Source organism: Triturus cristatus, chromosome 5_1, assembly GCF_964204655.1.
Source record: "Triturus cristatus chromosome 5_1, aTriCri1.1, whole genome shotgun sequence".
NCBI lineage: Eukaryota > Metazoa > Chordata > Amphibia > Caudata > Salamandridae > Triturus > Triturus cristatus.
This window is the reverse complement of record NC_140587.1, coordinates 771324733-771339895: the sequence shown is the minus strand read 5'-3', so window position 1 is coordinate 771339895 and position 15163 is coordinate 771324733. Positions and strand designations below refer to the sequence as shown.

The 15163-nt window shown below is 47.9% G+C and overlaps 1 protein-coding gene across 1 annotated transcript in view; it reads right to left on the bottom strand.

Moving 5' to 3' along the window:
- Window positions 1-4722, bottom strand: part of NPC1 (NPC intracellular cholesterol transporter 1) — a 318816-nt gene extending 314094 nt beyond the window's left edge. The window contains exon 1 of the mRNA XM_085605758.1: window positions 4378-4722. Within this exon, the coding sequence (XP_085461884.1) occupies window positions 4378-4461 (84 nt within the window). The 5' untranslated portion in view covers window positions 4462-4722. The remainder of the gene's footprint in view (window positions 1-4377) is intronic.
- Between the last annotated feature and the right edge of the window lie 10441 nt (window positions 4723-15163).

Genomic DNA, 15163 nt, shown 5'->3' with positions numbered 1-15163 from the left:
GGTCACAGGCCAATCCTTCCTGGGTCAATAACTCACCGTCTGATGGTACCAGCAATTTTCTGACAGCACTTCAGTGAACTGGGGTGCGACTGTGTGTCGGGTCTTGGTCCTTGGTGCTGCACGGCGGTGGCGGTAGTCACTTGAAAGCTATGGGCTACAAACTTGACCCAGCAAGCTTCTTCAGCTGTTGCGTCGCTGTGCAGCCAACAGGAGGCCAGTTAGCTGGACCTTGGAGTTCTCTTGGCTTGACTGGGCTCTGAAGACACCTTCTCCTTGAGCAGGACACAGCAGTCACAGTCCCTCTCTTCGCTAGCCAGCAGGTGCAGTTGTCATCTGTGCAGCCTCTCTTTGCTGGCCCCTCGGTACAGCAGGGCAGTCCTCCTTTGGTCCTGCTTCCGGGTTAGTCGAGATCTGAGGTCTGGGTGCCAGGGGTGCACCCTTTATGCTCAGAAAGTGCCACTAGGGCACCACCATTCTGCCCACTCTGAAGATGGAGAGACTCCTTTGTCGGTGTTAAAACCTCACTAGCCCACTCCTGGGGTGTGGCTACCTCAGGGCTACTCCCCCCAGTGAAACCAGTTTGGGAACTGGGTTGCCCTCTCTGCTCCCTGTGCCAGCTTCTCTTTCTCAACAATGGGGCGGCCCATCTGACCTTCAAAGGTGGCTTCACCTTTGAAGACTGCCTTTTGGGGCAAAAACTCAAGTGGCCTCCTGCAGGGGGGAGGTGACACCACCCTGGCCTGTAATCCTTCATTGTTCTCGTTCCCGAGAGTCATTGGCACGTCTCTCCAGGAGGTCCAAAAGCCGTCTAATGGAGCAGGCTCCACGTGTGCCTGGGAAGGCACAGGAGTTTAAGGCAACAAAGTGTCAGCTTTGCTAAAGCTGCACACTGAAACAAGTTACATTAATTTCGACTTGAGATACAAGTCGGGCTTAATGTAATAATTTGGTTGATACCTTGCAGTGCCCACTGTGGTCGCGCCGTTCAGGAGTTAGCATAGGTGAGGGGTCAGCGTAACCCTGTATTCGCCACTTAAGTGACCAGGCCTTTCTTCAGTAAAAACAGTTTTGTGAATTTTACTGTTAGGGCATGTAAAGGACTGTGTCATAAATTGCACCCTGCCTTTGGGGCTCAGTAGGTCTGCCAGAAGGGTGACTTGCACACATGCCCTGGGGAAGTGGTGGCTTTGCCATTGCTTTCAATGGCAATGTCAGGTTAGCAGTGTATGAATGCCCTATCAGTATGCAGTGGCGGACTGGGGAACTTGTTTTACTTGGGGGACTTCTATGAAAGCGCAATCAGTGCTGCAGGCCCTGGGGTACCCTTCTAACTTACTTGCCCTGGGTACCAGAGTAACATTTACTAGGGACTTTCTGGTAAGTTAGCCATTTCAAATTGGGTACAGTCAATTCGACATACACTTTAGGGTCAAGGCACTGGCACGGAGGTCTGGTTAGCAGGCCTCAGTGCACTCTCAAGAGTCGAAAAACCAACAGCATAAGTTGAAAAACTTGGTGGATGACCATACAAGAAGAGGCATTTCCTTACACGTACAAACATTCGTTTTTCCACTGTCAAACAGTCCAAGCAGACATCCAAACATAGAGACCAACATAAAGACTATCTGTGGTACATAAGCATGTGCAAAAGAACAGAGACGCACTACAAAGTAGTACTGGGTGATACACATCAATAGAATACTGGGTAATGAGGCTCCGAGATGCAACCCGTGATGAGCATGAGGTAAGCACTACGCTATGCATAGCAGCAGAAATTGAGGGGCATACAGCTATGTGCATGAGGGGGATACAGATGATGTGCAGCACAGGGAGGGAGAGGCACAACAGGAGGAATTGGCTTCAAAAGCAGAAGGTAAAATGCTGCAATCCAAAAAGGCAAGAATGGCTAAAGATAGCATTTCAGTTCAGACCTTTTGCTGTAAAATCAGTGCTTCAAGTGACTTAGCAGGATCCAGTGGGTGACTACACCACTGACGGAGATAGGCTAATCTGTACGTTTATCACAACAATTCAAGTATTCGGTCTACAGCCTGAAATAAATAGCTTTCAATTTAGAAGCAGGTGTCTTCATCACGAAGTCATAAAACAATGATAATTCATGACCATCAGAGGAATGAAAGTGAAATCAGCCCACTTAACTTGAAACCTCTGTTATTGGTAAGAAGTTCGTTGGTACAATGTTCATTAGCACTAGGAGCTACCTTACCAGTTCATGGCGGTGTCAAGTAGGTCAAGTTCAAAATTATGAGTAAGAAAACAAAGGACCAACACCAGTCACTACTGTACCAGTTTAGTTTCAATTTACATGTTATGACTGTTTACAATCCAATCAAACATGTTTCCCAGTGCATGGCGTAATTTTGAAATCCATAACAAACTGTTTACCCTCACGATAGGCAAGAGAAGCAGATTATTAACGTTTTCAATAAATGGTTTAGACCACACATTTTTTATTATATATAAAGACCGTCACCTCATTTTACTGCAAAACAAATAATCACAACATCGAAAAGGGGGGTTATTGCTACAACAAATAGATACTAGTTCCATTCTCTGTCTACTTAAACAGACAGGCGCACTTAAGTCTCTCGTGCTGTAATCAGAATGTATGTTGGAAACAGTTGTCTTTCTCTAAACATTGACATTGTCGTATGCATGAAAAACATTGCTGGAATTCCAAATGACTGGTAAACTTAGTCTTGTCAGCCCCTTAGGTTATCATGATTAGTCTGATACCGCTTTATAAACTGCTACAAACTTGACAAAAAATGTGTCCTTATTTTAGGGATACCAGATTTCCCTGAAAAACCACAGCCACCCACATACATTTTTGTAATATATAACATTCACAAAATGCACACATTCAGTGCTGGATTGCAGGGGAGTCCGGCAGCTATTATTGAGCTAGATCCAGGCTGGACCCAGTCAAATGATGTGATTGTGTCCCAGGACAATTTGCTTTGCTATTGATGGGACCCATTCAAGAGGGCCGGCACTGTGTGTGGTTTGTGCTCAGAGTTGCAGCCTGAGGGGTGAGAAAGGGGTCTCTTATTTTAAGTTCCAGCTGGGTCCAACATATATCATACACGGCAGCATTTTTTTTTTTTTTTTAAATAGTGAAAATGTATTACTCCCATTGACTTAAAGAAAGACCTTTTTTGCTCCAAAAATCGATGGCCTCCCGTCTGAATGGAGACTGTTGGCATGGATGAGATATGATTCACTCAAACGGCCATCAGCAGTACTTTCGTTCAAGTCTCATCTTGACTGGAAGCTAGACGTGCTTGACACCTTCATGTCAATGCCATCGAGGAAGCAAAGACACATAGTTTGTCACTTCACACGTTCTTACGAGATAAACGTATTTGGAAGGAGGTTTTTGATTTGTTGAGCTTTACACACAGGAGGTATGTATGCTCAGCAATAATTTTATATGCATGTATTTATTCGACTAATTACACTAATCACCGCTGAGATAGCATTTCTAATAAGTGGTTACTATCCTAAGGAACTGTTTTAACAACCTTATAATTACAAAAGATTATGAAGAAACAGTACGGTTCTAAACGTATGCTTTAAAGTTCGGGGGCAGCCTCTTGATGCTGGTTCATAGCTCTCTAAACTAAAAGGATACCCACTTGTGACCTAGGGTAACATCCAAAAATCTCTGGAACATAAGCAGTAACCAACAGAACTATGTTTTATGCTATTTAACAATGAGTCAATACAGTAACTAGACTGTATACAAATGTCGCCAGCTAAGTAAACGCACTGACCGCCTGTTATCTTTGTGTACCCAGGAACTTGCTGGGTACACAAAGATCTATGCAGCAGGTGCATCAACCCGGTGAGACATTTTACAAAGCAGACAGTTTGTGTCCTCTTAAGTAGGCCAATATAGATTCATTAACACATTTGGAATGGTCTTTGTTTCTACTTTATTTGGAGCACAGTTAATAAAAATAAAAGTTAACTGTCGGACATCAGCCCTTTGACTCCACCCCCATTCTGCTGCTACTCATTGACCCCCGATATATGGGATTCCGGAATATATTTTCCATTTCCAGCCCTGTACATAACCATGAGGACTGTTTTGTTCTCACGTAAAACGTGTCACTGGTATTGTAAGAGTTGTTGGATAACAGCAATTTATGATTAAAACACAAAATGCGTTTCATGTCCCCGGTGGAGAGTTTTTTTTAACAGGAGACCCGTTCGTGTTCTCAATAACTGTTGACTTTCAAAGCTATTGCAGAAGGCATGCGCAACATTACAGAATAAGTTAATCATTTTACAATCCCTACAGAATTGTTTTCAGGGCGATACAAGGGTCAAACAGATGCGAGCGCTACTGACCTGCAGAGGTTGGGAAGCCAGGAGGAGCAGGATGAGAAGGGCCGGGCAAGCGTGTCCAAGGCTTCTGCAGGAGAGAGTCCACATGGCTGGGGGGGGGTCTGTGCTTGTTTTGAGCGGGTCCAAGAGCGCTAGCTCGGTGCCACAGTTTGCGTTGTTTGCCAGGGAACGATGTGTATGAAGGAGGGGGTCAGCTCAGTCACCGGTGAGTCAGGCGTGCGTCTGTCAAGGGGAGGGGTCTCCCCTCCGAATGATGCGAAGCGTCCCTCCCTCAGTGTCTGTCACCGCCTCTCAAGATCCCAGTGTGCGTGCGGCTCTAGTCTAGATTGAAAACACTCTTTGCTGCTTGGCCCCTCCTGCTCACGCCACCGGTGACTGGGGCCTCCTGACGACGCGGAGCCTTCATCCTCCAACCAGCGACGAAGAAACACTGACTAGGCAATAGCGGCCGGCCTTCAATCAAGGACAACTAGACTAACTAAAACATTGCAGACTGAGGGCTTCATTCATCTCGTTGCAAACTGTCCGCCATCTTTGAGTGGAAGATTTCCCTACCAAACATCTGTAGGATAGATATAAATTAAAGAAAAGATTTACCTAACAAGCTTTCTGAAGTGCAATGGGAAAGAATCGTTCACCACTCTACGTCAATTGTAACAAAGATATTTATTACGGGCTTTACATGAAATAACAAGCAGGAATCACAGGTTGTCACTCTCACGCCTGTTGAAGGGAAAAGGTCACGAACCACCAGTGACGTGGGTTAAATACCTCATACAGCATTCCAAAATGACGTATGTATCAGTAGCCAATCAGATTCACGTAAACCTAACTTGCATCTGATTGGTATTACATTCTTGACTATATACGGGATACAACACTTTCTTTACCGATTAGGATCCCATTTATTGTATATTTCGATAGTTTCTGTTTATATTATGTATACACTATTTTACATAAAATTGTCCAATAAATATGTATTGCCATAGTAGCATAATACATTTATTATTTTAGCGACGTTAAATGTTTTTGATATGACTAAATATTTCTTAATAAGATATCTTTAGTCAACTTCGTATGCGGGGGCATTCTTAACTGTATAGGGGAATATGGTTCCGACGGGGCATTATGATAAATCGAATCCACCACCTACCTTTCATTCACTTTCATGTATTGTATTGTATTGTAATTGCATTTATATAGCGCTTACTACCTCTGACGAGGCGTCGAAGCGATTTTTCGGCGAGTAGCACGCTACTCCGGGACCCATAGAGGATTAGTGTTGAATTAGTATAGTGAAATATGAAAGTAATTTTAAGTGGTGGATAGGTTAGTCAGTTATTTGGATTCGGAAGGATAGCGGAAGGATAGAAGAGGAAAAAAGGTTTGCATTTATATAGCGCTTATTACCCCTGATGGGGTGTTGAAGCGCATTTGTTTGGTGAGTAGCACACTACTCCGGAAACCCATAAAGGATTAGTGGTGAATTAGTATGGTGAAATATGAAAGTAATTTGAGTGGTGGATATTAGTCAGTTATTTGGAGTGAGAAGGATAGCGGAGGGATAGAAGGGGAAGAAAGGTTTGCATTCATATAGCACTTGTTACCCCTGATGGGTGTTGAAGTGCTTTTCTGGCGAGTAGCACGCTACTCCGGAACCCATAAAGGATTAGTGTTGAAAATTAGTATAGTGAAATATGAAGTCATTTGAGTGGTGGATATGTTATTCAGTTATTTGGATCGGTGGCGGGATAGAAGAGGGAAAGAGGTTTCTATTTATATAGCGCTTGCTACCCCTGTTGGGGTTTTGAATCACTTTTTTGGCGAGTAGCTCGCTACTCTGAAACCCATAAGGATTAGTTATGTTATGTTCTGAATTCTTATAAAGCCCGTGGCTTCCAGCCACGGGGCGTCCCAGCGCTGAGAATGAAAGGTACAACAGGGGAAGATTTCACCTAGAGGTTTGAGAAAAGCCACGTTTTGATCGTTTTTCTGAAAGCCCAGTGGTCTTGCTTGTACCGTGCAGCAAGAGGAATAGAGTTCCATAAGGCTGGTGCCAAGGCCCTGAAAAAATGCCCCCCTGCTCTTGACCTACGTATTCTGGGGACCGTGGCAAGATGCAAATCCGCGGAGTGTAGGGTACGAGGCAGAACATACGGCGAGCACAGTCCGTTCCAGATTTGTGGACCTTGGCCATGTAGGATCTTGTCTGAAGTACAGAGTGTTTTAAAATAGATTCTCTGTTCTATCGTCAGCCAATGGAGCCGGCGCAGCAAGTCAGATGTATGACAGTGCTTGGGTAGTGTAAAAAGCAACCGGGCAGCTGCGTTCTGTGCACACTGGAGTCTTTTGATCACAGCTTTATTCACGCCAAGTAAGAACCCATTGCAGTAGTCCAATCGAGACTGTGATGGAGCGGGTAAAACAACATTTTGTATACCCCCCCATTCTGCATGTTCATACTAATTAGAATAATCTATTAATTATAATAAGTATTAATGTGTTTATTGCTCTCTAATCAACCCTACTAATGTATGAATTACACGCTGGATTTGCATTTGCATTTGCATGGCTAAAATAATTTGTAAACTAATAAACGTATGCATACTAACAGTAGAAAAATAGAATATTACGTGGTATGTGTTGCTTTTGTGATGTAATTGTAAGTTGCACCAGATGACATCATTGGGTGAGTATAAACGCTTTAAATGTCGCCAATATGCTAGATAATTACACACACATACGGGAATTAGTGAGGGTTAAACATTTTATTCGTTATTTCCATGTTTTAATTACTTTTTGTGTTTGTTTTGCTTAAGTTGACCAATTTGGCCTATGTTAAAATGGCCGACCTACGGACTCGACAAAACAGCTACCATTCCGCGAGGTTTCCGACTAAATGCGCATGCTCCAGGTTCCTGAACAAGTGGCCGCAAGATGACCCACATAGCCTGTTCCACTGACAAGGTCGTGACTGGACTACTGCCAAGAGCTTTAACAATGGACAATCTTTGTAAAACCGGATGGATCATGTCTGACAGTGTGACATCATGGACCGTGGGAAACCGGAACGGACGATCTTAACCATCCAATCAGAAGTGCCTAAAACTGACTTTTGCTACATTTTGTCATTAATTTCATTATAAAAAGACGATAGAATAGTGAGTTGTGTCGTTCTTTCCTGTTTCCTGACGTTATGCTGACGGAGAGGACGGTGACACTGCAGGACAGCTGTTTCCCGAATCTTTGACAGATTAGATTGCTGCCCATTTTTCTGATAAACTGCGGACACTTACTGATGGGCATTGATCAATGCGGACACGTTTATGGTCCATACCAATCTTTGGGACTGTAGTGTGTTGCATGACGAATCGATTGACTTAAGAGGACGACTAATAGCCAGATTAGGTAACTATGATGTTCTGTGGATTGATTAAAATTCTTAATAAAGGGGGGAGGAGCCTAGCGCTTGACCAAGATGGCCGCGTGAGCCCTGAGCTCCCGCTACCCTCGCGCCCTCCTGCACTTATCCTGTCCTAAATCCTGATTTTCATGCACGGAATCCTGCAGATGAGTCACAGCTGGGGCGACTGACGCTGTCCGGGCGAAGATCGCCCACCGGGGACCGAAGTTGTGCATGGCGGAAGACTGCGGCCTACCTCCGAAGCATGCCAGGGGCTTGCGTTGGCAGGATGCCCGGCCACTAATTGAACAACAGCGGCCCTGGGAGGTGTGAACTGACGGACGGATGCCGCTGCACTTTCACTTTCGCTTTCTCGCCCTTTGTTTGCTCTGGCTTGGGAGCGCTTCACGCATATCCTCTTCTGTCTGGAGGACTTCCACTCGGTCCTGATTGACTGTTGTAGTCCTATTTGACCCTGTTTCCTCTAGCTGCGTGAGGGACGTCCTTTGGCACTTGATTGTCCTGCTGTTCGGGATGTCGACCAAATCGGAGGCGGACAGGTCGAAGTCTAAGACTACCCGGCGGGGAGGCTATACCCAATCCAACAATATGGATCGTTATGCCCAGCAGAAGGGGTCGCCTGGTGGATCGGGACAGTCGCTAGAAGCGCAGAAGGCCGATTCATCCCCTGCCTCGGAGCTATCGCTGCAGGATATCAAAGGGGCGATAGATGGGATGCAATCTTCGATTGGGCGACAGTTTGAGACCCTGGCGCACAAGGTGGACATGATTCTGATTGATGTCAACTTGATTCGCGCGGACCTGGGCAAAACCAATGAGCGGGTCAAGTCCCTGGACCTCAAGACCACTGGTCTCGCGGACGATGTCTCGGAACTTCAGGCTGAGGTTCGTAAGTTACGAACCGCGAGTGACCTCTCCGCCCGCCGGCTCGAGGACTTCGAAGGTCGGGCCCGGCGCAATAATGTGCGCCTTATTGGGGTCCCGGAAACTTCAGAGGATCTCTCCGTGGATTTACTCATCGAGGATTTGGTGGTGAATCATCTTGCGCCTAAGGGCCTCAGCAAGTTCTTTGCGGTGGAGCGGGCTCACCGAGTGCCTGGAGGACGGCCCAAGGTGGGAGCCCCCCCGCGACCGATTGTTGCCCTGATCTTTAATTTTCGGGATCGAGACGCTATCCTGCAAGCATCGAGGGTGACAGGCCCGGTCCCTTTTCAGAACGCCTCTGTGAGTTTTTATCCTGACTTCACCCAGATGGTGCAGAAACAGAGGCAGAGTTTCCTGGGGGTGAAGCCGCGGCTCAGAGATATGGACCTGAAGTATGCCATGCTTTTCCCCGCCAGGTTACGTGTGGTGTATGAGGACCGGACTTTCTTCTTCGACTCACCGGACATGGCAGGGGACTGGTTGGATGCGCTCCCTCGGCGGCAGCCCGGCCGGGACAGCGTGGACGGAGCGGAAGGCGATCGTGATGGACAGACGTGATACCTCCGGTGTTGGCACGTATTGACTCAGCCCCGGACAGTGACTCGCACCTTCCTGCAGTAATGGGAGGGCGGCGGGGGGAAGATAGGAGCTCTTTCCTCCCTTGGGGTACTTTTTGTAGATTTGTTTTTGATAGGGCGACAGGCACACTGCAAGCTGGGGGGGCTTTGTAAGCTGACGCAGGGGTGCAGGGAGGGGGGGGGGATTTGGGATGTTGGGGTTGTTGTTGGGGGGTGTGTTTTTTTTCTTGCAAGGCGTAGCAATTGTTGTCAGCATTGTCCGATCATGGTTCTCCGGGGGGGTGGAGGTCTCTTTGTGTTCGGGGATGGGGGATAGGGGCTTAAGCATAATCAGCTGGAATGTTAATGGCTTAGGGGATCGTATTAAACGGGGGATAGTCCTGCAATTCTTGAAACGGACCTCGCCAGATGTGGTCCTCCTGCAGGAGACCCATCTTATAGGGAATACGTGTTATGCACTCAACAGAAAGGGCTATAAATTCATTGCTCACTCGGGGTTCTCCTCGGGCTCCAGGGGTGCGGGCATACTTGTTAGAGCTTCCCTACCATTCGAGGTTGATTCCACTATTGCTGATGACAGGGGGCGCTTTGTGGCTGTGGCGGGGAGATGGGAGGGCAGAACGTTGGTATTGGTTTCTGTTTATGTCCCTCCTGCCCTGCAGGCCTCCACGTTTGCTGATCTGGGCAAGGCCTTGTTGGAACTCCCCGAAGGGATGCTGGTGGTGGGAGGAGACTTCAATGCGGTTGGTACTGGAATGCTTGATAGGTGTCCGCCCAGGGACACCGGGGGTGCTCAGAAGTGGCTTCCCGATTTTATAGACACTTTTGGTCTGGTAGACTGTTGGAGGCTACGGCACCCCACTCAGAGACAATATACCTTCCATTCCGGGGCCCACGGGAGTCTCTCCCGGATTGATTACTTGCTCACCCTGGCTGCGCACGCCTCTTTGGTATCTGAGGCTAGGCTCCTGGCACGGGGCATTTCTGATCATTTACCGGTGTGGGCCCGCTTGAATATTGGCCGGGTGGCAGGGGGCAGGGTGGCTCCCATTAACCCCTGGTATTTTCGTGACCCCAAGCTGCGCAGTGCGTTGCTGAAGTCAGTTGACCGCTATTTTCAAGAGAATCAGGGTTCAGTTGAATCTACGGTGTCCTTGTGGGAAGCTTTTAAGACTGTATTGAGGGGGGAGGCCTTTTCCCTGGTGGTGGCCGCCAAGCGGCGGAGAGATGCCGAGGTGACGCAAGTAGAGGACGAGATAGCGGCTTTGGAAGTGGCCTTGGAAGAGGATGTTACACCGGCCACACTGCATAATTTGAGTTTGAAGCAACTGGAATATAGGGATCTGGTGACGAACGCTGCTAAGACCCTTCATAGGGAGCAGCAGGGTCGACTGTATGATGTCGGCGATAAGGCCGGGAAATTGCTGGCGTGGCTGGACAAAAAAGAGCGTGTCAATCGAGTGGTGCCGGAGTTGTCTACGGATGGGGGAGAGGTTGTTACTGACCCTGACGGTATAGTTCAGTGTTTCTCGGACCATTTTCGTACGGTATACACCTCGGTCTCGGATAGGCCGACTGAGGATTCGTGTGACCTGTTGCGGGATATCGCTCTGCCCTGCCTTTCTGCCATTGATAGGGATGACCTCGATGGTGATATAACTGTCGACGAAGTGGCGGGTGCCATCCGCGCGTTGCGCTCCGGTAAGGCTTCGGGCCCAAATCGTTTGCCGGTTGAGCTGTATAAGCTTCATCCGGATAAGTTGGCTCCTCACCTGCGCGCCATGTTCGTGGAGGCGCGGGTGAATGGGTTTCTTCCGCTCGACCAACGGCTGGCGAAGATTGTGGTAATACATAAAGACGGTAGGCCCCGTGACAAGTGTGGCTCCTACCGGCCGATATCACTTCTCAATGCCGAGCCGAAAATCCTTGCTAAGCTCCTTGCTAACCGCCTGGTCCGGGTGCTTGGCGACTTGATCCACCCGGATCAGTCGGGCTTTATCCCGCACCGTAACACTGCACTGAATCTTAGACGCCTTCATGGTGTGATTGCCAGGACGGGCACGATGCGGGAGCCGGCTGTTGTGGCGTCCCTCAATGCCACGATGGCCTTTGATACGGTGGAGTGGGCGTACCTGTGGGCTGTGCTAGCCAAGTTCGGCTTTGGGCCTGGATTTGTGGGCTGGGTGAGGTTGCTCTATGAGGGACCTCTCGCCAGCGTCGTGGTGAACGGGCGGGCGTCGGCACCGTTCGAGCTCGGGAGAGGCACCCGGCAGGGTTGTCCCCTGTCGCCGTTATTGTTCGCTCTTGCTCTTGAGCCGCTGGCGGCGTGGATACGATGGCACCCGGACATACGTGGGATTCGCTGGTCGCCTGACCACGAAGACCGTATTTCACTTTACGCCGACGACATTCTGCTATACCTCGCCTCGCCTAAGAAATCTCTGATAGTGGTTTGTGACGTCTTGACTTCTTTTGGTAGAAACTCTGGTCTTGTCATTAATTGGGGGAAGTCATACTTGTATGTCCTGTGTGGTGATGTCCCGCCTGTCCCGCGCAACTGCCCGCTCCAGATAGCCCAGCAGGGCTTTTTGTATTTGGGGATCTATATTTCCATCGATCCCATTTTGCGATACGAGAAGAACTTGCTCCCTCCCTTGGCGCGTCTGCGGCGGGACGTGGCGGGCTGGCGGCGGTTGCCGCTTTCCCTCCTTGGCCGTGCCGCTCTGTTCAAGATGATGTCTCTTCCCCGTTTCCTCTATGCCCTGCAGAATACTCTTGACTGGGTCCCGGCCAGTTACTTCCGTGAGGTTGAAAGCCACCAGCGCGCTATTGTGGGAAGGGCGTCCGCGTATAGCGATTGCTAAGTTGACGCTTCCGTGGTACGACGGGGGTATTGCGCTTCCGGACATCCGACGTTATTACTGGGCCACCCAGTTGAGTGCGATTAACCATGGTGTATATGGTCCGGCGCTGAGCCCTGGTTTCGCCATGGACCGATGGTTGCTACGTGGGGGTAACTACTCCAGAGCGCTGTATTCGAAGTCGTTAGACTTAACCCTAACGGGGCCCACCAGGGTGGCTGTGCATGTATGGAAGGTTGCGATGGATTCACTGGGCTGGAAGGGTAAGCTTACCCTCGCCACCCCTCTGTTTGACTCCGATATTCTGGGTAAGCTTTGGCATACAAAAGGGTTTGAGAAATGGGACCTGATCGGCATATCCAGGGTTGGAGACCTCTTGGTTAAGGGTAGGATAAAATCATTCGAGGAGCTGCAGAAGGAGTATGAGCTGGGGAGCACGGAGTTCTTCTGATACGCTCAAGTGTTCCACGCCTTGCGGTCAGTTCTTGTAGAAGGGGAGAAGGTGCCTGAGTCCTCTCCGTTGGAGGACCGGATCCTGGATGGCCATATGCCAGAGAGTACGATCTCGCTCATTTATAAGAAACTTATTAATGTTCGGGCAGATCTTCTTCTGGGGTTACGTGCTCAATGGACCAGGGATGGCCTTGAACTAGATGACGAGGACTGGCAGTACGCAGTTTCCTCTCCCAAAGAGGTCGCGATCCCCGCGCGCCTGCGGTTGGTGCAGCTTAAAATACTCCATAGGGTCTACATGACGGGGCCCAGGCTGGTCCATATGGGTTTTTCTGAGGAGGGCTTATGTAAGAGAGGCTGTGGTATGGTGGGCACCTTCCTACATATTATTTGGGAATGCGGTGCGATTATGGAGTTTTGGAGGCGCATCCACGAGGTGATGGGGGAGGTGACGGGCATCGCCATGCAGCCTGAGGCGCGGTGTTGTCTTCTGAATGTTTGGGGTCCTACTGACCACGACGCGGCACAGACTCAGTGGGTGACCCTGGGTAACATGATTGCCAAGCGCGACATTGCTCGTCTGTGGGGCTCTAATGGGCCTCCTACATTGACAGCATGGATGGAAAACATGGATTGGAGCATGTTTAGGGAGAAGACAGTGTATTGTGCTCGAGGGCGCCCTCGGAAATGGCATTCTGTATGGGGGCGCTGGAACCAGTACAGAGGGGGCATATGCCTGCCCCCGGACCCGGATCCGCCCGAGGAGCAGCTTTCCCCTTAGCTTTCTTTCCGGCTTTGAACTTCTTGCTGATATGTGTATGTTTTCTTGAGTCTCTGACTTCCCCTCCCTTCCCTTACTACAGACCTGTGCCTGTTAGACGAAATGGGGCTCGCCTCCCCTGATGAGAACCCCTTCTGGTGCTTACGGTACTCATCGCCTTGCTTGTGTTTAGGTTTGGATTTGTGTTTATTTAAAACAGAACCTTCGATTCTTCTGTCATTGGAATGTTGACGCTAGCATGTGTTGTGTTTTTAAAGCTGCCGTACCTCCGGGTTGTCGGCTGAATAGCTGTGTCACTTATCTTACAGAATAAAGGTTTAAAAAAAAAAAAAAAATTCTTACTAAAGAAATTTGCATTTATTAGATAAAAAATGAAATTGATTAACAAGCAAATGTGTTGGGATCTTTATTATAGTTTGAATATAAATGAAAAGATTAGAATCACTTTTCCAAATTCAACTAAATTGATCCATCGGTAAAGTGGAAGGGATATCTAGAGATTCAGGATTAAGATGTGCTGGATTGAGGATATTCAGTGTATGTTTATGTAAATAGAATTTCATTCGATTATAAGATATTCTTTTCACACCAGCGTTTGGAACATCTATCTTTCCTGTAAGAACAGAATAAATGAGAGAGTGTGAGTGTTGGTGTTATGGGCCCCATCAATGAATGTATTGAGTGAAAGCGTTAGCATGGTATCTGGTTTGTGACGAAGGGAGGATAGGAAATTCCGCGCTGGAGCAGTTTTTCTTGGTAGCAGGATGATGGTTTTTATTGTTTTGGTTTGGTTATTATTGCTTGTAAATAGCTTATTGATTATTGATTGTGGATAGGTATAGGTTTATGTATTAACACTCTATGTTGAGTTGCGTCGAGTTCTATGTTGTTTGCACGACTTCTGGGATGTAGGAAGTCGGAAGTTTGTAACAGTTCCGTAGATGAGCAGAGGTAAGCGCTGTTCTCGGGAAAGACGGAATTGTTGTTGCCCTGTAGGTACACGGGGAAAACGTGTGACGATTGAAGTTGCGCGACGCATTGTCTGGGTTTGATTGGGTAACATCGTCATGTGTTGCCATTAGAGATATCTCCTGTATGAAAGAAGTGTATGGTAGCGAAGGTCACCTGTGAACTTTTGGTCTTAGGTACCAGGGCTCCAGATGGCACTCCGATAACGCTTATCACTAGAAAGGTATTAGGTGCTCCCTAAGCTTGATAGAAGGATAAAGTAGAGGGAAGTGCTACTTTATTAACGTGTGTCATAATTCTGTAGTAGGACAGACTGTTCGCTGTTCTCGGGAAAGACAGAATTCTGTGTGAATGTACTACATTTTTCGTATGAAAGTGCGTGAATGAAAAAGCATTTGGGTTAATCGTGAAACTCTGGTTTTATTTCTCAGGAGCATTGGGTCTCCAACTAGGTGTCTTAATTCTGGAGAAACGGTTAGCTAATGCTTGTTAGAAGGGTAAGGTAGAGGGATGTCCTACTTTATCAACGGAAGTAACGATTCCGTAGTAGGGCAGAGGTAAGCGCTGCTCTTGGGAAAGACGGAATTCTTGTGAAAAAGGTCATTAACTATCCTTGGTTAGCGAAGCGGACAATGGTGGTGATTTTATGTTGTTACTAACAGATTTGTAAGTTAGAAAAAACTAAAAGAGCTTACCGAGAATTTTTTTTGTAAAGGAGGGGTCAGTAGAAGCTTGAGTAAGAGCAGCAGCTGCTGACGTCAGAAAGACCGCGCTGAGATTGGCCAGTCAGCTAGAAACG